Consider the following 22,700-nt stretch of genomic DNA (forward strand, 5'->3'; position numbering starts at 1 on the left):
ATCAAACAAAAGTGGTGGCTTGGAGCTCCACCAGCTTTACTAGCTAGAGAGTAAGAAAGGATGAAGAAGAAAGGCTTGGACAGCTGGGCTGGCTCTTTTACATGGCGAAGGAGAGGAAATACCTGGACCCTTAACCTGAATCAAAGGATAGCCCGTCTCAATATTTCCCTGTCCCTTCCTGATTACACACTGAGGCCATTCTAGGGTGGAGCATCCCCTTTCCAGAGCTTCAGGAAGGATCAGTGGAATTTGGAGTCATTCCTAACTAAACAAACCCAGAACACTTCTACAGTGGTCTAAACATAGCCACAGCTGTTCAAAGTGCTTGGAGAATATTAACTACTTAACTCACAGCCACCTTAGGAGGTTGGTGCCCTCATATTCCAGTTTTATCATTCCATGTCAGAAAACTTGCTCAAGGTCACACATCAAGTATTACAGAACTGAGTCTTAATGTTCATAATCTGCTTTCAGATTTTCTTTTCCTTCTGCCTTCCTTCCTCCCTCCCTCTTCTTCTTCCTTTCCCTCCATTCTTCCTTCCTTCTTTCCTCTTTGTTTTCTTTTTGTGTGTGCTGATACTGGGGCTTGACAAACTCAAAGTGTTACATTATCCCTCAGTTTTCCTTTTTTTCCCCCAACTTTCTCCAAAAAATTTCCCAAATTCTTTACACTATTTGTCACAAAATTATACATAAATAAAATCAATATATTAAAAAGAAAATTCTATAACAACTTTATAATATTGCATTTTGAATCTTAGAAGGGAGCTGGGTGCTGGTGGCTCACACCTGTAATCATCCTAGCTATTCAGGAGTCTGAAATCTGAGGATGGCAGTTCAAAGCCAGCCCTGGCAGGAAAACCTGTGAGACTCTTATCTCCAATTAACACCAAGAAAGCTGAAAGTGTAGCTCAGAGCCCGAGCCTTGAGCAGAAAAGGTCAGGGACCTCATCTAGGCACATATACATATAAACTTAGAAGGGAGTATTTCTTAGAAAAGCCAATTATCCCTTAGCTTTCTTGCACACTGCTGATACTCTACCACTTGAGCATCCAGAGAGGCATTTTGCTATTTAATTGGAAATGGTCTTGAAGACTTTTCTGCCTAGGCTGGCTTTAAACCATGATCCTTAGGTCCCTAACTCCTGAGTATCTAGGATTACAGACACGAACTTCTGGTGCCTAGCTCCAGATTTCTCTTATTTACAATTACTCTTCTTTATTATTATAATAGTTTTTAAAATAATGGGCATCTCGTTTTATCTTCAACCAGACACTCCTAAGACAACAGAGTAGACTAGCTGACTTTAGAGAAGCTAAGGGGATCGATCTTGAGCAAGTCAGTCAAATGAGAGGACTGAGCAGAATCCCACTTAGCCTTGGACTAGGAAAGAGAACAGCTTCTCTGTGAACAATGGGAATTCAGCTCTGGGGTGTGGTGGAGAGAATTTGTGATACTATTTGATACCGAGGCATTTTGTTTTAAAAGATTCAAGAGTATCTCATCTCTGCTTTTACTCTCTGACAACTCTACTGCTTTACCCTTCTCTTTTCTGTTTCTTCTGTCCCTGAATAGCTACAACTACTTTGTATCTATGAAGATACTTTGAATCTATTTGTGTAGACACACAAACAGATTAAGATTAATTTTTCTTTGTATGCGTACCTTTTCTCTTAATCTCTCCTTTTCTATCACACATACAAAATTTGTCTCAACATTTTTTAAATTTCTAGAAGTGTTGTCAGTCCTCTGTTTTAACAAATATTTTACTTTATACAAATGTATGTCTAAGCTTACAAAATCATAACCTCGTTACTCCAGATAACACATTGGATTAAACAGGTACCTAAGACTACCAGGGACTCCTCAGACTGGCTGAGTCATGATTCAATGTGCTAAGAACGAAGAGGAACAAGGCAGAGTGAATAGTGTCAGTAAGCTATCGTGGTTATGAAGAGAAAGGAGGCTGGGGTGGCTGGGAGGCTGGTTGTGGAGAGGCCACAGTGCTTGCCCGTGAATACAGTGATCAGAGTATTCAAACCTTGTCCAAGCCTTTTCCCTTCTAGCAAAAGATTTTAAGAATAGTTTCAGTACTTTAACTTGATCCGAGTCTCACCTAACAAATACTTTTTTTTTTATAGATACATGTATGGACATGCATCTCCAGTAACTTCTTGAAGTTCAAACCAAAGTATTCTCATAATTGTCCTAACCATTGAGGAAGTAATACTTGGCTTTCTCCACACTCACCTCTCAGTTCCCCAATTGTAGCCCCTCCCTTTGCAGTCACCAAATTATGGCTTTCTTTACTCTTTGCACAGAATTTCCCAGTTTGTCTCTTTCACATAATCCAGGAAAAATATCAGACAGAAAGTTTCTTCTGAGTGCCATGACACACATTCACCAGTTGTTTACTGTTGAGGTTTGAGTTTTATGGTCTAACCTTATCTAAACTTCAGGTATTTTTGCAATTTAATTCATTTAATCAAACCACTCCAAAACACCAACACCTTTGAGAAACAATAGCGATATTTCTTCTTTCTAGGAGATATAATGAAATTATTTTTGGTACAAAGAATCTATGTTTTAGGGTTTAGAAAGGATTTAGAGCTATTTACAGAGCTCTACATTACACCAAAAAGAATGTAGATAAGAAATGAGGTAGCTGGGTACTGGTGGCTGACGCCTGTAATCCTAGCTACTCAGGAGGCTGAGATCTGAGGATCACAGTTTAAAACCAGCCTGGACAGAAAAGTCCCCTCTTATCTCCAATTAACCACTCAAAAACTGGAAGAGGTGCTGTGGCTCAAGTGGTAAAGCAATAGCTTTGAGCACAAAGAGTCTCAGCGACAGTGGCCAGGCCCTGAGTTCAAGCCCCATGACAGGCAAAAAAGAAAGAAAGAAAAGAAAGAAAGAAAGAAAGAAAGAAAGAAAGAAAGAAAGAAAGAAAGAAAGAAAGAAAGAAAGAAAGAAAGAAAGAAAGAAAGAAAGAAAGAAAAGAAAGAAAGAAAGAAAGAAAGAAAGAAAGAAAGAAAGAAAGAAAGGAAGGAAGGAAGGAAGGAAGGAAGAAAGAAAGGAAGGAAGAAAGGAAGGAAGAAAAAAGGAAGGAAAAGAGAGAAAGGGAGAGAGAGAGAGCGAGAGTGAGAGAGCGAGGGGGGAATGGGGTGAGAAAAGGGAGGGAAATAAGAATAGTCAGAAATACAATCTGTCCTCTCCCTGGACCAAACCAGGAGGAAGGCGAGCTCACTGTCAGGTGTATATATTTGCCACAGGTGCACTATTCTCAACTTTTCCCAGCTGTGACTCCCAAACCAGCTGTTCTCCCTACACTACAGAAGAGGTGATCTCATAGCACAGCCTTAACAACCACTTCTTCCTGCATTTAAAAACAAGTCTTAACAATAGGTTTTTTCTTCATTGCTGTTTTTGTTTTCTTTTCTTTTTGTCTTGTTTGTTCATTTATCTGTCTTTGGGCACAGAAATGGAGAGACAAAAGGTGAACAAACGCAGCAGTGATATTCGCTAGACACTATATTAAAAATGAATTATACAACTTGTGAGGGTGGATGGGAAGGAAAAACTGGGAAAGAGTGAGGGAAGGGGTGACATTGTCCAAAAAGAAATACACTCATTACCTGACTTATGTAACAGTAACCCCTCTGTATATCACCTTTATAATAATGTTCTTTAAAAAATAAAAACAAGGTCTCTTTATGGGGACTCTTGTTACCTGCTTTAAAGTCTCATTTTGTTGCTCCGCCTTTTTTTAACCACTCTCTTATTCCCCTGGCTTCCATTCCATTCCTTGAACTTGCTAAACTGAACCCCATCTCAATGCTTTGGTACATATTATACACCTTTTTTTATGTCTAGCTCTATTTAAATGTCTCATCTGAGAAGCACCTGTCCTACCCATATTATTTAAAGTTAGTTTCCAACTCTGTTATCCCTTAGCTTGGGCCCTTATTGATAGATATTTTGCACTTACATGGCTACTCCATTTTTCATTATTTATCTTCACACCCATGTCTTGTGAGTTCCATGAAGGCAAGAGACATATCTTTCATTGTTCCCTCTTGCATCCTTACTGTCTTGCTCAAAGCTTGACATGTAGTAAATGCTCTACATATGACTTAAATGAAACAACTTGTTTCTACTCTTTGTAAGAAATTAAGATTTCCAAGATTCAAGGGGAAAGCCAAACACTAACATTTTAGCTTTAAGATCAAGGGGAAAACTTTTCCTAATATTCCCTAGAAAATCATACTATGTAATAAAATGAAGGGGTCCTCTTCAATAGCCAGTCTCAAAAAATTGATGGATGCATGTTTTTCCCTTGTATGTAGAAGTTAGATTTAGCTTGTAAACTTAAAAGTAAATATGTTAAGTGGTATGCAAGTGTATGCAAATATATTAACTGATACAAATGTATTAACTGAAAACTGATTCAAGGGAGAACTCAGATAGCGTAATTCTTTAGAAAGCCAAAAATCAAAGTTCAGCAAAATAAAACAGAAGGAAGCAGATTCTTGAGAAGGGTTGGGTGCAGGTCAAGAAGAAAGGGGTAGACAAATGAAGAAGAGAAGGGAGGAGAATGCAGTCAAGAATCCAAAGTATGGGGCTGGGAAGGTGGCTCAGTGGTAAAGCACTTGCCTTGCATGCATGAGGCCCTGGGTTCGATTCTTCAGCACCACATAAGCAAAAAGAAAAAAGCCAGAAGTGGCACTGTGGATCAAGTGGTAGAGCACTAGCCTTGAGCTGAAGAGCTGAGGGACAGCACCCAGGCCAAGAGTTCAGGCACCAAAAAAAAAAAAAAAAAAGAATCCAAAGTATATTCTATAAAATTAAGAAGAGTGGGGGGGGGGGGGCTGGGAAGGTGGCTCAGAGGTAGAGCTCTTGCCTTGCATGCATGAGCCCCTGGGTTCAATTCCTCAGCACCACATAAGCAGAAAAAGCCAGAAGTGGCGCTATGGCTCAAGTGGTAGAGGGCTGGCCTTGATCTGAATGCTGAGGGACATTGCCCAGGCCCAGAGTTCAGGCCCCACAACTGACAAAAAAAAAAAAAAAAAAAAAAAAAGAGTGAGGGAAAGAGTGAGTAGGGAAGGGATTGGTGAGAATGTTGAAACGGGAGACATTGATCAAGATGCATAGTATTCACAAACTCTTTGTTAAATGTCAACTCCTTTGTACAACTACCTAAAGATTCTTAAAATAAAACAAATAAATTTCTTTAAAGTTGTTTAAAATACTTCAATAAAACCTCAAGGTGGCCTAATAATATTATAGCTATTACAACTTAATGTACTCTTCTTGCTAGGATGCAAGTCCTGAGGTGGTTTTGCCTAGATAATCTGCTAGAGCTAACTCAGATACCTCTTCTGCTCACTATGTACATATTCCTTCTGCCTCTTTGGCAGCTAGACTACATTTCCCAGCATCTCTTGCAAGTAAGTATGGGTGTGTGACTAAATGCAACTAATAGAATGTGAAAAAATTACATGTATCATTCCAAATCTGCTTGTAAAAATCTCCCACTGAAACTCTTGGTTCTTCCTGGTTCAACTAGGTAAAGGAACTCTCCAAGGAAAACTTGAAAACCATGTATTGAAGAGATTAGAGCCATTGCTGGTCTGAGTCCTTGTTTGACTCTGGAGCAGAGTGTCTGCCAAAGTGAATATTGACCCTGTCATATGTGTCTAAGGCAGATCATTGTGTGTGTGTGTGTGTGTGTGTGTGTGTGTGTGTGTGTGTGTGTGTGTGTGTGTGTGTGTGTGTGTGTGTGTGTACTGGGGATTGAACTCGGGCCTTGTGGTCTCAGTTGCCCGCCCCTCCACCCCAAGACTAGGATGCTACCACTTGAGCAATACCTTCACTACTGTTTTTGCTGGTTAACTGGAGCTAAGAGTCAGACTTTTCTGCCTAGGCTGTTTTCTTTTTTTTTTCTTTTTTTTCTTTTTGGTCGGTTGTGGGGCTTGAACTCTGGGCCTGGGTGCTGTTCTTCAGCGCTTCAGCTCTACCACTTGAGCCACAGTACCACTGTAAAGCCGAATTCGGAAATCCTTTCCCAAAAGACCACCAGAGGCCGTCACCAATGTAAAAGCAAAGGAGTCTTTATTGCAAGCTCGAGCTTGGTCCCCCCACGTACATGGTAGCAGCCCATGACGCTGAGAGGCCCCAAGCCCAGGGTTACAGCACTTTTTATACATTTCTTAGGGAAGCCAGGGGCTTTGCATACATCATAACTTCTTGTAACAAATGACTACAAACCGCAGAAAATCATAAAACAACTCTATAGTATGATTGGCGCACTACAAAGCGGGAAAGGACTAGAAACAAGTTGTTGGTTAGATCAAGGGGGCTGATGTACTTTAAACTGGTTGGCTTGCACCACAGGTGAGTCTCAAGAGGATAGGTGCTAAACTGCAGGGTGTCTGGTTTAAATAATGGCCACCAGACCCTAGGAGGGGCAGTTCTGGAATTTCAGATATCGTAATTCCAGGCATTGGGGCTGAAGTGGGTCAAGGGTTAAGTAGCAGAACTCAGATGAGGGTCTTAAGTGAAATGGAGTTGCTTAGGTTCCTCAGCCACTTCTGGTTTTCTGAGTGGTTTATAGGAGATTAGAGTCTCACAGACTTGCCTGCCAGGGCTGGCTTTGGACCACAATCCTCAAATCTCAGCCTGCTGAGTAGCAAGGGTTACAAGCATCAGCCGCTGGCGTGCCTGGACTGTTTTCAAACCACAATCCTCAGATTTCAGTCACCTGAGTAGCTGGGATTACAGGTCTGACCCACCAGCATGTGGTTCATAAGTACTCTTTTTTTTTTGGGGGGGGGGTCCGGTCATGTGGCCTGAACTCTGGGCCTGAGCGCTGTCCCTCAGATCTTCAGCTCAAGGCTAGCGCTCTACCACTTAAGCCACAGCGCCACTTCTGGCTTTTTGCTTGTGTGGTGCCGAGGAATCGAACCCAGGGCCTCATGCATGCAAGGCAAGCCCTCTACCACTGAGCCACCTTCCCAGCCCCCATATGTATTCTTTTACCAACTCATAAACACTCTTCCTAATGTAACATGCCCTGTTTTAAGATGTTTTAAAAAAAAAAAAAAAGATATTAACTCATGTACTATACACTGGCTCCATTACATTGATGAAGAAATACAAACTGAGAAGTAACTTTCCTACAATCAGATAATTAAGAAGCAACAAAGCCAGACTTCAAGCCAGACCAGAGTAGAGAAACTCCATTCTACCATTCTATTTCTCTAACCGTTTGCTGAATTCCTTATTAATAAAGGTACAAAATAACTAAGCAAAAAAGTTAATCTTTCAAATATGCTTGTTTTCTAGGACCATGTGAAGTACTTTGACATTTAACGTGAATTATTGCTCAAGACTGTTTCTCAAGCAGCATTTGATGTTTGGCTTTATTGTAATCCCAGGTGCATTACTACCTCTGAACTTATTGTTTCATCAGTCTTTTATTAGGAAGGTCAAAACAAAGATAAGATTGTGGGAATACGGTGAGTATCTGGGACTCTAATGACTTGCCAAGATATTATCTATATGGTGGAAAAATAAGGCTTATTTGTCTTACACTGCCTAAAGAAGGTTAAGAGAAGGTTAAGAAACAGCTCTAGAGGATCCCTTGATCTATCAATCAGTCTAATTCATAAAAAAAAAAAAAAAAAACACAAAAAAAAAACTCTGTCAATACCAGAGCAACTTTTTTTTTCTCGTTTGTGAGGCTTGAACTCAGGGCTTAGGTACTGTCCCTGAGCCTCTGTGCTCAAGGCTAGCACTCTACCCCTTTGGAACACAGCACTACTTCCAGTCTTCTGATAGTTAATTGAAAAATAAGAGTCTCATGGACTTTTCTGCCCAGGTGGCTTCAAACCACAATCCTCAGATCTTGGGCTCCTGAGTAGCTAGGATTACAGATGTGAGCCACCTGCACTCAGTTTACCATAGCAACTTTTTATGATGTGTCAGATATTAAAAACCCAGAAACTGATGGGCATCTTGTAGATGTAGAATTGTCTTATACTAGTACCTGGTCATCTTTGCAGCTCTGATAGGATATTTCTTATACCATCTTAGAACCCAGTAGAGCGAGGAGAGAGATGTGGTGATGGAAACTTCAGGAGGTGGGGGCCTAGTTAGAAGAAACGGATCAAAGAGAAGTAGCGGAAGGGCATGATTTTTGGATGGGGTTATTTTCTGCCTCCCTCTGTTCTTGATGATTGTTTGTGTCAGCTCTACCTCACTCTTTCTGCCAGGAAGGTTAGCCTCACCACAGGCCCAGAAACAATGGAGCCAATGGACAGAACCCTCTGAAACTGTGAGCCAAAATAAACCATTGCTCTTTAAACTTGATTTCTCTCAGGTTCTTTGTCCCAGTGACCCAAAAACCCAATAGACTTGGATTGCTTTTATACTATGAAACACACAGCTGAGTAATTGTGGCAGAAACTTTACAGCCTCAAAGCCTAAACTCCCTTTACATAAAACATCTGCTCGCTCCTGCTATAAGAAACTATAAGAACTCAACTATAAGAAACTGTAAGAAAGGGGGCTGGGAAGGTGGCTCAGTGGTAGAGCGCTTGCCTTGCATGCCTGAGGCCCTGGGTTCGATTCCCCAGCACCACATAAGCAAAAAGAAAAAAGCTGGAAGTGGCGCTATGGCTCAAGTGGCAGAGTACTAGCCTTGAGCTGAAGAGCTGAGGGACAGCACCCAGGCCCAGAGTTCAGGCCTCACGACCGGACCCAAAAAAAAAGAAAAAGAAAAAAGAAACTGTAAGAAACTCAAAGCATAAACTATTCCCTTTACATAAAACATCTGCTCGCTCCTGCTATAAGAAACTAGAGCAAAAGGAAGTTAAGGAAAAGGTTGTGAGGATCTTTAATGGGAATGATAAAAGTGTTCAGGCTTTACCCTTCAGTTAGAGTGAGGCCACCTAGGTGCCTTGACCAATATAATTAAGTGTAATTTAATTTCTTTTCTTACAAATCTGGTAAATTCTAGCTGGGCACTGCTGGCTCATGCATGTAATCCTAGCTACTTAGGAGGCTGAGAACTGAGGATTGTGGGGAGGGGGTTGTCAGTTGTGGGGCTTGAACTCTGGGCTTGGGCACTGTCCCTCAGCTCTTCAGCTCAAGGTGAACGCTCTACCTCTTGAGCCACAGCGCCACTTCCAAGGATTGTGTTTTGAAAAGCCAGCTGGGACGGGAAAGTCTGTGAGACTCTTATCTCCAATTAATCACCAAACAAACAAACAAAAGAGCCAGAAGTAGACAGAAGCAGAATTGTAACTCTAGTGGTAGAATGCTCGCCTTGAGCAGAAAAGGCTCAGGGTCAGAACAGGCTTAAGACCGAGGAGGGGGAGGGGGGGGAGGAGGACGGGAGAGGGGAAGAGGAGGAAGGGGGGAGGGGAGGGGGGGGGAAGAAGAGGAGCAGCTGTGGCTTTGGTAGAGTGCAAGAAAGCACAGAGAGGCTCAGGGACAATGCACAGGCACTGAGTTCAAAGCAGAAAAAAAAAAAAAAAGAGCTGTTTCATTCTCAAGCTATCTTTTTTATATACAAACCCCTTCAATGTCACACAGTTTTGGCTGGACCATGACAAAAGCCAGCCAAGAATAGTGGTTCTCTAAGTTCTTCCTTGATCAAAAAGATACCTGAATGACCAGAACCCATTTCTATTGCTTTGCTTGTCTAGAAGCTGGTCAGTAATGAGGCTTGAACTCTGGGCTTGGGCACTGTCTTCAGCTCAATGCTGGCACTCTAACCACTTGAGCCACAACAGCACTTCTGACTTTCTGAGTGGTTTATTGGAGATCAGAGTCTCATGGACTTTCCTGCCCGGGCTGGCTTTGAACTGTGATCCTCAGATCTCAGCCTCCTGAGTAGCTAGGATTACAGGTGTGAACCACCTGCACCTAGCTGACATAGTTTCTTTTTGTTCCTATATAAAAAAAAATACTGATCCTATACACAATGGAATTTTCAGAGTCATTAGAAAGAATAATGTGTAATTTGCAGGGAAATGGATGGACCTAGAAAAAAATCATGTTAAGTGAGGTAAGCCAAGCTTAGAGAGACAAATAGCACATGTTTCTCTCATATACAAAAGCTAGATCTAAAATATACAATAAATTACACAGGACTCTAGACCTTCACACACAGAGACCAAAGGAGGATACTCAGGAGAAGAACACAAAGGAGTAATGCCTCTGATCATATAAAATAATATTTATCAAAATCAACTCCAGGAAATGGAAACAAGAAGTTTTTTTGGTTTTTTGTTTTGTTTTGCTCTGTTTTGTTTTTTGCCAGTCGGAGGACTTAAACTTAGGGCCTGAGCACTGTCCCTAAACTTCTTTTGCTCAAGGCTAGTACTCTAGCACTTGAACCACAGCACCACTTCTGACTTTTTCTGTTTATGTGGTACTGAGGAATCGAACCCAGGGTTTCATGCATGCTAGGCAAGCACTTACCACTAAACCATATTCCCAGCTGATGGTCATTATTATTATTGTTGTTGTTGTTTATAGAAATGATGAACAGAGGGGTTACAGTTAAATAAGTCAGGTAATGTGTACATTTCTTTTTGGAAAATGTCACCCCGTCTCTGCCAGGTTTTCCCTTCCATTCCCACCCACAAATTCAATAGTTCATTTTCAAAATAGTGTCTAGGGAGTACCACCACTGCATTTCTTCACTCTTTGTCCCTCAAGCATCTTTTGAAAGTGTCTGATTCAGAAAAATGATTTTTAAAATTGTCTCTTTAAATTGAATTTAATAGGTCAAGTGTGGTGGTGCATGTCTGTAATCCTAGAACTTGGGGGGGCTTGACATACATTCTTTTAAAACTACGGATCATCTTAGGGTTCAACTCAAATTTTAGGATTCAGTTCTCATCATGGCTTAGTTCTAGCTTTCTCATTTCCTTTACAGAATCCAATAACTTGAAATACAACTGGTGTCAACCATAAACCCATGTGTATAGGTCCGAAGGATGCTCTTAAGAGAGGAGAGCCCCTGTGTTTCCCTAGTTCTCTTGGATTCCATTCTTGCTCTCCCACCCTCTGTTCTTCAGATTTTCATCTTGGATGACAGAATTTTGTCTCAGTATTGTTCTAAAAAGAAGCTATGAAGTTAAAGAGAATAAAAATATTTGATAAATTATTTTTAAATTGACAGGCATGGTAGTTCACAACTGTAAACCCATCTACTCAAAGATCAGAAGGATCATGGTTCAATGTCAGCCCTGGCAAGAAGTGAGACTCCATATCAACAAAAAAGTATAGAGGCACATGCCTGTTAATTCCAGTTATGCGGGAGGTGTAAGTAAGAGGACTCACCCAGGAGGACTGGGGAGAAAATGTGAAAGCCTACTTTGGGACCTCCCAAGAGGGCATGAATCTTAAAGCCTTTCAAAAACAGTATCTTAGGGAGCCTGTGTCATGATAGGAGCCAGTGACATTCACACTTTGAAGAAGAGCTACTGAGTCTGTCCTGGCACAGATGAGGGTCTAGGGCAGCCAGCAGCCAAGTCATATTCCACTCCTGGAATTTTCAGTGGAAAAAATACGTAAGAAAAAAAATCACTAAGAAAAAGGTCTGGGGAGCTGGGCATCAGTGGCTCAAGCCTGTAATCCTAGCTACTCAGGAGGCTAAGATCTGAGGATCACAGTTCAAAGCCGACCCAGGCAGCAAAGTCTGTGAGACTCTTATCTCCAATAAACCACTAGAAAACCAGAAGTGGTGCTGTGGCTCAAGCGGTAGAGCTCTCGCCTTGAGCTGAAGAGCACAGGAACAGCGCCCAAGCCCAGAGTTCAAGCCCCAGGATGGACCAAAAAAAAAAAACAACAAAAAGAAAAAGAAAAGAAAAAGGTCTGGGGGCTGGGAATGTGGTAGAGTGCTTGTCTAACATGCATGAAGCCCTGGGTTTGATTCCTCAGCTGTGACTCAAATGGTAGAGTGCTACCCTTGAGCAAAAAGCTCTGGGACAGTGCCCAGGGCCTGAGTTCAATCCCCAGCACTGGCAAAGAGAAGAGAGAGAGAGAGAGAGAAAGAGAGAGAGGGGGAGGGAGGGAGGAAAAAGAAGGGAGGAAGGAAGGGAGGAAGGAAAGAAGGAAGGAGAAGGAAAGAGAGGGAAAGAGAAAGAGAGAGAGAGAGAGAAAAGACAAAGGACTAGAGGAAGAGGTAGAGTACCTGCCTTGCAAGCATAAAGCCCTGAGTTCAAACCCAATACTACCAGAAACAAGTAAATATAAATAAGTATAAATAATTATTTTGGTTGTTTTCAACACATAGGATCCAAGAGCATACTATGTTAACATAGCAACTATGAAAAGAATTGAGAGGAGGGATCCAGATCTTCAAAGTGACTTTCTAAGGTTAAAGTGAGAATGGCTTTACAAAACACACAGAAAATAATAAAAACAGACAGGCTGATCCATCAAGGATAAAATAAATAAGAATATTTTATTAAATTGTTGAAGGTACTAATAGTCAGCTGTAGAGTTAAATATCATCTCCCCTATGTCATTTACAATGAAATACAACAGAGAAGAATAAAGTGCATTACAAATCCAACACCACAAGGTGTTAAGATTTTGGAATATGAGTGAACATATGTCTTGCGCAGTTACAACTTTTACTTGTACGTCACACAAACAAACCATTGCCCCACAAATCATTCTACAAATACACACATGTAAAAATAGAACAGAAGGAGTCTTGTTGGGGATTCTGTTTCTTTAGGCTTGATAATTGGCAAAACAAAGAAAATGTTAGTAAATCACCACATAGGGAAAGAAAACTTTGGGACCTCCCAAGAGGGCATGAATCTTTTTTTTTTTCTTTTTTTAAAGAAGTTTATTTATTTTTTTGACAGTTGTGGGGTCAGCTCTTCAGCTCAAGGCAAGCTCTCTAACCTCTTGAGCCACAGCGCCACTTCCGGCTTGTTTTTGTTTGTTTGTTTTGCTTATGTGGTGCTGAGGAATCGAACCTAGGGACTCATGCATGAGAGGCAAGCACTCTACCACTGAGCCAACTTCCCAGCCCAAGGGCATGAATCTTAAAGCCTTTCAAAAACAGTATCTTAGGGGGCCTGTGTCATTCAAACCAGTGACATTCAAACTTTGAGCTACTGGGCCTGTCCTGGCACAGATGAGGGTTTAGGGCAGCCAGCAGCCAAGTCATATTCCACTCCTGGAGTTTTCAGGGGGGAAAATATGTAAATATGCAAGTGTAGCATTAAAGGCTAAACTTACAAGAAAAGAGGTAGAGAAGAGATTCCAGATATACTTCTGTCTGGAAGCAGATAATAAGGCTGTCTATCCTTACTGAATTGAATCAGTATACCCTGGGGAGCCGTGACTCTCCCTTTAAGCAAACACAAAATTAGACAGATTCAAACTCAGAAAGCAAGTACTTAAAAATGCTGGTTGTCTAAAGGTTTATATGATAGACAGCCAGCACTGAGACACAATTCTTGACTGTTTGGAATTTCAAATCTGTTCTGGCTTCTATAGAAGAACTAATATTAAATAACAGTTAGCAAAGTGCATAGTCAATGCATAAAGTGCTGCCAGTTATGAAAAAACGTTAATGTACTTTTAAGATACCTATCTTCAGAATAATACATGTTTTTAAAGACTGTTTTTGGAGAGGAAAAGTGGATGCTAAGAGGGTGGAATGAAAACTTTTTATGATCTGTTATTGGAGCATTTGAATATTGAACCACAGAAGAGTATGGATTCAAATTTTAACAGCAGTTAAATAAAAAAGAGCTACTAAGGAATACTAGACACTATATACAAAATATAGATTGTGCAACAAAAACAAATAAATCAGGGGTAAATATAATGCTAGCAAAGGAGCCCAAGCATTGTTTTCCACAGACTTTTAAGTATTGACTTCTCATAAACTAAAATTCTTTTGATAATTAACAGGTTTGAATACATCTAACAGATACTTGGTCTACCTCACATCTATATACTCAATGCCTGGCACATGGCAAGGCATAATTTAATATGCCAAAATTCTTAATAAATAGGTTTTGGATGAATATATTTCTCAAAGCCCAGCTGTAAATTGTATTCAGAAAAGACAGTATGTACATTATGGAAATCTGAGGGCTGCTATTTACTTCTGTGGGCAAGTGTCTTAATCATTCTGCATCCTTAGTTACAAGATAAACATAGTGGAACCGGGCAGCAGAGGCTCACGCCTGTAATCCTGGCTACTCAGGAGGCTGAGATCTAAGGATCTCGGTTCAAAGCCAGCCCAGGCAGGAAACTCTGTGAGACTCTTATCCCCTATAAACCACTAGAAAACTGGAAGTGGTGCTGTGGTTCAAGCGGTAGAACACTTGCCTTGAGCTGAAGAGCTGAGGGACAGCGCCCAGGCCCAGAGTTCAAGCCCCATGACTGACAAAAAAAAAAAAGAGAGATAAATATAGTGATAGCTGTTGCCATAGTGGGAGTATTAATCAGGATGAAATGAGATTGTACAGCTATGGTCCCACGTAGTTGTGAAGCTGATATTTAAATAGGGCAGACACTGTGATAGAGACTTGAGGTGTGAGAATAAGATGATTCATGTTAACCTAAACATCAGGGGTTAAATAACGTAAGATCGCACATACCTAGGGGTTGCTCTTTATCCTTCCTCTTTGTAATAACAGTTCCTCATGGTACCAAGCACCTGACAAATTTGATGGCAACATTTTCACATTTACTACAAAGTAGCCTCAAAATAAATCATTAACAACCACATTCCCATGATGAGAAGACCCCCCCACACACACCAAAAAAATCGAAACAACTCAAATAGTCTTCTAATCCTTGAACTTCCAGTCCCTACAAGATGGATTAGGGCACTGAGTAGAGGCAAAGGGCATTTCTGCAAGAACTGACCATTAAATCAGGGATTCTCAGCCCACTCTCCTAAACAAGTGATGGGCCACATGCATGGAGGCTCCTCACTCAGGAGTGTTGGCTTTCCCTTTGCAAGGCACCAATGAGGCTCTCCGTTGCTTTGAAGTCTCAGGGTTTCCTCCCAGGTTCCATCTTTCTTCATTCTCTCTGTTTTCCCCTGGTTCCACATTCAGAGCTTTGGCCTTTAAGTCCAACATCATCTGGATCCCACAAGGCCCTCTCATTTGTGAACTTCCAAACTCTAAGCTAAGAATCCCTCCTTGAAGATCAGAAGTTCAATGATGATTATGTCTCCTCAAACTGTGTGTCTGGAGAATGATGACAGTATATTAATTTTATTAGGAAATATGGGGGGAAAAGGTAAAACAAACTCAGTCTGTCATACCATACAACAGTAAGAGAATGAGGTAAAACATATTTATGCCCTGTTACCCTTACATGATAAAAGATAACTAACCATGCTGGTTTATCCAAGATTTTAAAGCTGAAAGTCTGATATCTTGATAAACTCCTCAGTCCTGAGCTGACTGGGAAGGTTGGTTTTGTAGGAAGATCCAAATACTTACTAACTAGATTTATAACATAATTGGCACACATAATTAAACCTGACTGAGCTTGTTCAAATTCATTACACTAATTTAAATCAGAGCTCATTGTTTAGTTTAATATAACTTGGGAGAGGTTTTTCCACCCTTTAATAAGTGTAGACATTTGTAGCCAAATGAAATGATGCAAATTGAGTTAGAGTGAAGATCTCCTGTTAGGCTAATGGACCAGAGAATTTGATTTTTGTCATTAGCTGTGTGTTCTTGGTACTTTACATTATCGTCTTTGTCCTTTGTTTTTCTCTATATAACGGGAATGATTCTAGTATTTATCTCATTTTGGGGGCAGGGGATGAACTGAGATACTTCATCCAACCCTTGAGACAGTTAACAGTGGTTGACATACACCATTGTAGGATTAATGAATTAGTAGTTAATGGTTCATCTGTAAATTGACTGAGTCCCCAATAGCAGGAAAACATTGGGATACAGACGTAACAGGTTAGCAAAGAGAAACTGCCCATCTTTCTCCTTTCTCTCTCCACAAAGCTGATCACTTTTCACTGGAGGACCATTCCTAAATCTCTTCAAATGTGGGGGAGTACTCAGGTTAGATTGGCAAAGCAGAGTAGGGCCGGCAGTCTGTATAACAGACATTTCTTAAAGGAAATGAGATCATGGTGGATAGATTTCCCCCTGCTATTGCTTTAGTTTTTTTTTTTTTTCTTTCCTTTTCCTTCAACTTCTCATATTTTCTGATATTCTCGACACTTTCTTGCTTTGAATTTGTATCTCAGATGCCACATTTTTCCACATCTGCCATTCTAAGAGGAAAAGAAATCAGTTCTATTTTTATAGAGCACACATCTACATCCCACTTGACAAACCTCCTATGAAACACTCTTAATTCTAACTCACCGCACTAATTGTGACTCCTTATTTCAGGGCCCCAACCCTTTAGGTTAATTAACACATAAGTTTAAGGCACATACTTTTACTTGTAGATTTTTCTTTATGAGCATATACTTTTCCATCTTTCCCGGGGATGGACCAAATTATGAGGAACCCTATTATCTCTTGGTTTTCTGGCCATTCATAAAGCCAGTGAATCTTTTCTTTTTCCCAAAGAAACAAGAACAAAAAAAGAAAAACTAATGTTTCCAGGAGCCTGTGTTGTTGGGTTTACCCCGTTTCCTAACTCAGGAAGCAAATAACTGTGCACACTGGGAAAACCTGTCCTACTTCAACATGGAAAAAAAACAGGAATTTTCAACTGCGCAAAGGATTACAAACAAGAAGACATGGATTGCAATCCTAGCTCTACCATCAACCAGGTAACTTGAAACAAGCCATGGAACCCTTCTGTGGTTTTCAGTTTCTACAGTTCCCAAGTAGAGAAAATAATATCTTATATCTTATCCTGCAAATTAAATGGGATATTTATTGTGAAAACATACTTGCTGCCACCATTCTTACAGATGGCAAAATAAACTCCTAATGAAGGCCAGAAAAAAGTAGCAATAATCACATCTTCATGCAAATCTTAATACTCATATAATTGTCAACTACCTTAGGTCTGACAAGAGCCCTTATCTTTGGAAACTGGTTAGTTTTAAACCCCTCTCCTACCCAGGTAAAACCAGATCCACCCATCCTTTCTAAGAGCTTATGGGGAATTTCTCAACAACTACTGGAATTCCCTTCCATATTCTACTTCCCTATTTCATATCAAACTATTCACATCACTATTCAAAGATGATTGGATTTCTTGTTATGTGTCTCAATCTGGGGGAAATGTTCACTTTGAATCTTCTTAAAATGGAAGGAAATTATTTAAATATATTCATTTCTTTGGAAATTAGTCACTCCCAAGAGTAAGTAGAGAAATAAACACATGCAAATTACTTTTAATGATGTAACACTTCCTTCAGATATCTTGCAAAATAGTCCTATGGTAAAAATACCACAGCACTATAGAAGGAATTATTTTTATTATATATGATACCCAGAAATCAGCTCAATGTAATGTTGCAACTAATGTAATACTCAAATCCAACTGACACCATAAGGTGTTTTTAGTGCTTTCTCTTCTAAGGCTCTGCTTCTTTGCATGGTAGGAATAAACAGTAGTTTCTTCCACTGAGTTTTCTTCCACTTCCACAGATATCCATCTTCCCACCCAACACTGCTGTATACCAGATCTCCACACAGCAATCCCATTCTGCTCCATTGTGATTTCTATTGAACAGTGAAATGTCACTGTATCACCTTGCAAAAATAAGTCAGTTTCCTTAAAGCCATTATCCCATCTCGTCCCTCAAAAATGCTACCGGAGGATTCAGTACCACCCTCCAACATAGACAATGCTCCAGAATATCAAAATGAGCAGGCCTGATAAAAGATGTGGCACACAGGTGCACCCCAGCAATAGCTAAAACCTACTTTGCATAATTGAAAGGGAAAGCTAAGAGGAAGGTAGCATATTACTACATCAGTGTTGCCAAATTGCATTTTGAGTAGGACAGGACATTATGTGGGACTGGCCTGCACATGATAAGATATTTAGCCTCTCTAACTCTGCCTACTAAGTGCCACTGTGGCAACAATAACATCTTCAAACACCACCCTAGATCCCCAGTGAAAACCATTGCAATGAAGGACATACCATCTTTTCTTAAGCAGATGAAGACTGCTAGTGTGACAAAAAGGAATAGCAAGAAGGATCCCAGCATCACCAAGTGAGTCCTCTTGTCTTCAGAAAGGCCCACAGGTGGTTCTGAAAAATAAAAAGAATTGACTTTGTGTATATATAAAAATGCACCTGTAATATCTACATATATGTGTGTATGTGTGTATATATATATATATATATGTAGAGAGAGAGAGAGAGAGAGAGATTTGCAGTCCTTTATATTTGCAGGGCCTCTTCCTTGCTAGGTAGGTTCTCTAGCACTTAAGCCACTCTGATAGGCCTTTTTGCGTGGTATTTTTGAGATAGGATCTCGTTTTTATTCCTCTGGGACTATGATCCTTTCATCCCTTCCCTCATTGCTGGGATGATAGGCATGAACCACCACACCCAAACATCCATTGAGAATCCATTGAGATGGAGTCTCTCAAACCTTTTGGGGGTGCCTTGGGTATGGACTTGAACTATGATCTCCGAGTCTCCACCACTCAAGTAGCTAGAATTCTAAGTTTGAGCCACCACACCCAACTAATGTTTTGTTGGGAACTGGTCAAGAGAATAATTATGCTAGAAGCTTAATTTGGCCTTAGATTAATTTTCTTAAATACATAAAGTTAATGACCAGTGAAGGGATAATTTTGATAAGAAAGTGAGAGCCCTGGAGAAGTGGAGAAATCCTAGGCTTTGGACAGGTGAAAGTGGGACTGAATTCTGCTGTTCTTACCCAGTTTTGAGACTTCTATGATTTTTCTCTGTGTGTGTGTGTGTGTGTGTGTGTGTGTGTGTGTGTGTGTGTGTGTGTGTGTTTGTGTGTGTCAGTCATGGGGCTTGAACTCAGGGCCTGAGCACTGTCCCTGAGCTCTTCAGCTCAAGGTGAGTGCTCTACCACTTAAGCCACAGCACCATTTCTGGTTTTCTGGTGGTTTATTGGAGATAAGAGTCTCACGGAGTTTCCTTCTCAAGCTGGCTTTGAACCTTGATCGTCAGATCTCAGCCTCCTGAGTAGCTAGGAGTATAGGTGTGAGCCACCAGTGCCCAGCTTATCTCTAAGATTTCTAAGCAGGCTACAAAATGGAAATACTAAGAAATTTCTGTGAGGCTCTAGGGTGCTTAGCATAGTACTAAAGTACTTGACTGTTCAATACTAAATGGCAGTCTTGATGATGTCACTTCCTCTTGCATTCTTAAAGATAGGACTAAGCCCACGTAGCAAGGGTAGCCCACAGAGGAACAGGGAAAATCAACCTGTTAAGGAACTTCTATTCCTCACATTTTGGTCCTCATAGGAACCAAGGCTGCTTATTTTTCTCCCAGACTCTGTCTGTGGTTCTACACAGGAGGAAAAGGGGTACCATGACACAAAGATGCCATCTCTTGACATAAGAGCCTCTTCTTTATTTTGTAAACATTGTTTCCTATTTGGTCACAATACAATATATAAAGAAAATTGGTCAATTTTTTAACCCAAATTTTCATTCGTTTTCTCTGTCAGTTTGATTCTGGAGTTTGACTGTCAACATCTATTAGGGGAAGGGAGTGAGAAGTGACCTTAGAACCTTTTGTTGTTGGTGGTGTTGGTGTTGGTGGTGGTGGTGGTAGTGGGGCTTGAACTCGGGGCCTGGGTACTATCCCTGAGTTTCTTTTGCTCAAAGCTAGTGCTCCATCATTTGAGCCACAGTACCACTTTGAGTTTTCTCAAGATAAAAGTCTCACAGACTTTCCTACCTGGGCTGGCTTTGAACCATTATCCTCAGATCTCAGCCACCTGAGTAGGTAGACATGAGCCACTGGCTCCCGGCTTTCAGAACACCTTTGGGTTTACATTAAACAATCCCCCTGCCTGATACCAGCAGCTCACTCTTGTAGTTCTAGCTACTCAGAAGGCTGAAGTCTGAGGATCATGGTTCACCATCAACCCAAGCAGACAAATCCAGCCTACTCTTATGTCCAAATAACCAGAAATAAAGGTGTGGCTCAAACGGTAGAGTGCCAACTGTCAGCTAAAAAACCCAAGGACACCCAGGTTTGTAGTTCAAAGCAGACTGCTTTGAACTGAAATATTATAGAAGGCATATGGGGGAAAAGTATCTCTTCTGTTTGGAATAATATAGAAAACTATATTCTGCTAAGAAACTCTAGAAAGAAAGAAGCAACTCATGTGCTAGGTGTTTGGGTTCTTGAAACATGGCAGGAGTCTTAAATCTCTCCAGCTTCTTCAATTATAGGAGCATTTCCCACATGCAAACGTTCACTTACCTGTTTCTGGAGTGGGAACTGTCCTATTTGTTCATGAATTGCCAATGCCTAATATGCTGCTTGGCAAGTAGAGAATATTCAAAAACTATCTGCTGAATATTTATTATGCAGCACTATGACTTGGGGGTGTGAGAAGAAATAGCAGGTATTTAATAAATAAGAGTGTTATCCAGTCATTCACTTATCCAACCCTCATCTAATGACTAGGATGAGCAGCCATCATGAGTTCGAGACATTTTGACATATTCAGACTGTTACCTGGGATGATCAATTCAGCTGTATTGTTTTTCCAGGAACCTAATCTCCGAAAAGTACAGTAGAAAATCTCATTGGCTGTAGTGTTGATTCTCAGCGTGCTGGTCACATTAAAAAACTTCTCCTCCCTCTGGGAATGGGTGATATTGGTCTCACCAATCAGGATTCGGTGGTCACTGCTTGTCCAGATGACTTCAGCCTCGGGGTATCCCTCAGCCTGACATGTTAGTTCATGTTTAGAGGTGACTGGATCCATGGAAATTCTCTGGTTGATTTTGTTGTATGGGGCTAGGTCATAAGCAAAGAGAAGTCAGAGATTTCTCCCATGATTACTCTTCCTAACTTGGCTTAGTGTTGCTCTGCGTTAGAAAGCTTCTCACTGCAGGCTGGTTCTCAGAGAAATAACCTTAATGTTCAGCTGCCTCAGTAGTGGACTAGTGCCTGTTAGTCTGTCACAACAATTTCTTTCCAACTTGGGCCAAGTTTGGGCACAGAGGAACAATTGTCTTGCTATAAACATTACAGTGGCATGTTTACTGGTTTAAACAAAATGTATAGATTTAAAGTAAACTGTCATCTTTTGTTCCAAACCAGTGGGTTTTCAATACAAATATAAAATATGTCTATTTACTCAAGTCTTCCTATACTTTGCTATAAAGTGATAGAGATTTTACAGTCTCTTTTTTTTTTTTTTTTTTTGTGGGTCTTGGGGCTTGAACTCTGGGCTTGGGCGCTGTCCCTCAGCTCTTCAGCTCAAGGCAAGCGCTCTACCACTTGAGCTACAGCGCCACTTCTGGTTTTCTAGTGGTTTATTGGAGATAGGAGTCTCACGGTCTTTCCTGCCCGGGCTGTCTTTGAACCGCAATTCTCAGATCTCAGCCTCCTGAGTAGCGCCCAGCTTTACAGTCTCATTTTAAAAATTCATTCCTGATTATTTTCCTCTCATTGTTGGAAAGCTGTCTTTATAAACCCTTCCAGCTGTCAAGTACCATTTTGACTTTATTGAATAAGTTGAATTTGATGTGTCATTTGCTTTTGCAACTTTAGGTCAATCATAAGTTAGATATGAAAATCTATTCTTTTTCATTTGTAAAAAACCAGTGCATGTTCTGAATGATGTTTTCTGAAGTTTAAATACATCTTCAAATTTGACCGCGATTTTGGAGTTACAAAAAGTTACAAAACTTGTATGGCAGCTGTATGCCCCTTACTCATTTTATGTCATTATTTACCTCTTGTATTACCACAAGATAGTTCTCATCAGCACAAACACCAGGATGCTACTAACAGCTAAATCCCATAATTTCTGCCATCTCGCCATTCTTTCCCTCATATGCTATTTCTGATCCATTATAATATTTATTTTATAAATGCTTGTGCTCTCTATATTAATGTCATTTAACTATTATAAGTAATACAGAAAGTGTGATTCCATTTTAGATAATTATTTCAAGAAGTTTTAGTATTAAAATACCAAGTTCACTGACTATTCTAGTAAACTGTATAGTATATAGCTATAGCATAGGATGTTAATTCTTGTTTGCTCATTGCAATGACATTATTGTGTTTTTATTCTATTGGCACAACAGTTCTTTTACTTGTAATACTGAGCCTCTCTGTGCTCAAGGCTAGCACTCTACCACTTGAGCCACATCGCCACTTCTGGCTTTTTCTGTGTATGTGGTACTAAGGAATTTAAACCAGGGCTTCATGCATGCTAGGCAAGCACTTTACCACTAAGCCACATTCCCAGCCCTATGATCATTTCTTAAGGGAAGAAGAATGAAAGATGATGTTGTTTCATACAGAGGAACACATATAAATGGAGTACAACTGCAATCCATTCTACAAGAATTATTATATACTACATCAGTCTCTAAAGCAGGGCACATAATGAAGATATATGATGAAAATGTTAGAACTTCTACTTACATGTAGTTTTATCACCAATTGAATAATTTAAGTTTCCTAAGCTTTGCTGATTGACACTAGGTCTCACCTTGTCTGCCACATA

At 40.4% G+C, this 22,700-nt stretch overlaps 1 protein-coding gene across 5 annotated transcripts in view; it reads right to left on the reverse strand.

Annotated features, from left to right (window-relative positions):
* Nucleotides 1-12,463: 12,463 nt before the first annotated feature.
* The window catches only part of Cd274 (CD274 molecule), a 30,929-nt gene continuing 20,692 nt past the window's right edge, over nt 12,464-22,700 (reverse strand). For all 5 annotated transcript variants that reach the window (XM_070033253.1, XM_070033254.1, XM_070033256.1 and 2 more), the window contains 3 exons: nt 20,690-20,974; nt 18,152-18,262; nt 12,464-15,249 (listed from right to left, as the gene is read on the reverse strand). In XM_070033253.1, the coding sequence (XP_069889354.1) occupies nt 15,227-15,249; nt 18,152-18,262; nt 20,690-20,974 (419 nt within the window). In that variant the 3' untranslated portion in view covers nt 12,464-15,226. The remainder of the gene's footprint in view (nt 15,250-18,151; nt 18,263-20,689; nt 20,975-22,700) is intronic.

The sequence above is a fragment of the Dipodomys merriami genome, unplaced genomic scaffold, assembly GCF_024711535.1.
Source record: "Dipodomys merriami isolate MVZ:Mamm:240054 unplaced genomic scaffold, mDipMer1.0.p SCAF_22, whole genome shotgun sequence".
NCBI classification, from domain to species: domain Eukaryota; kingdom Metazoa; phylum Chordata; class Mammalia; order Rodentia; family Heteromyidae; genus Dipodomys; species Dipodomys merriami.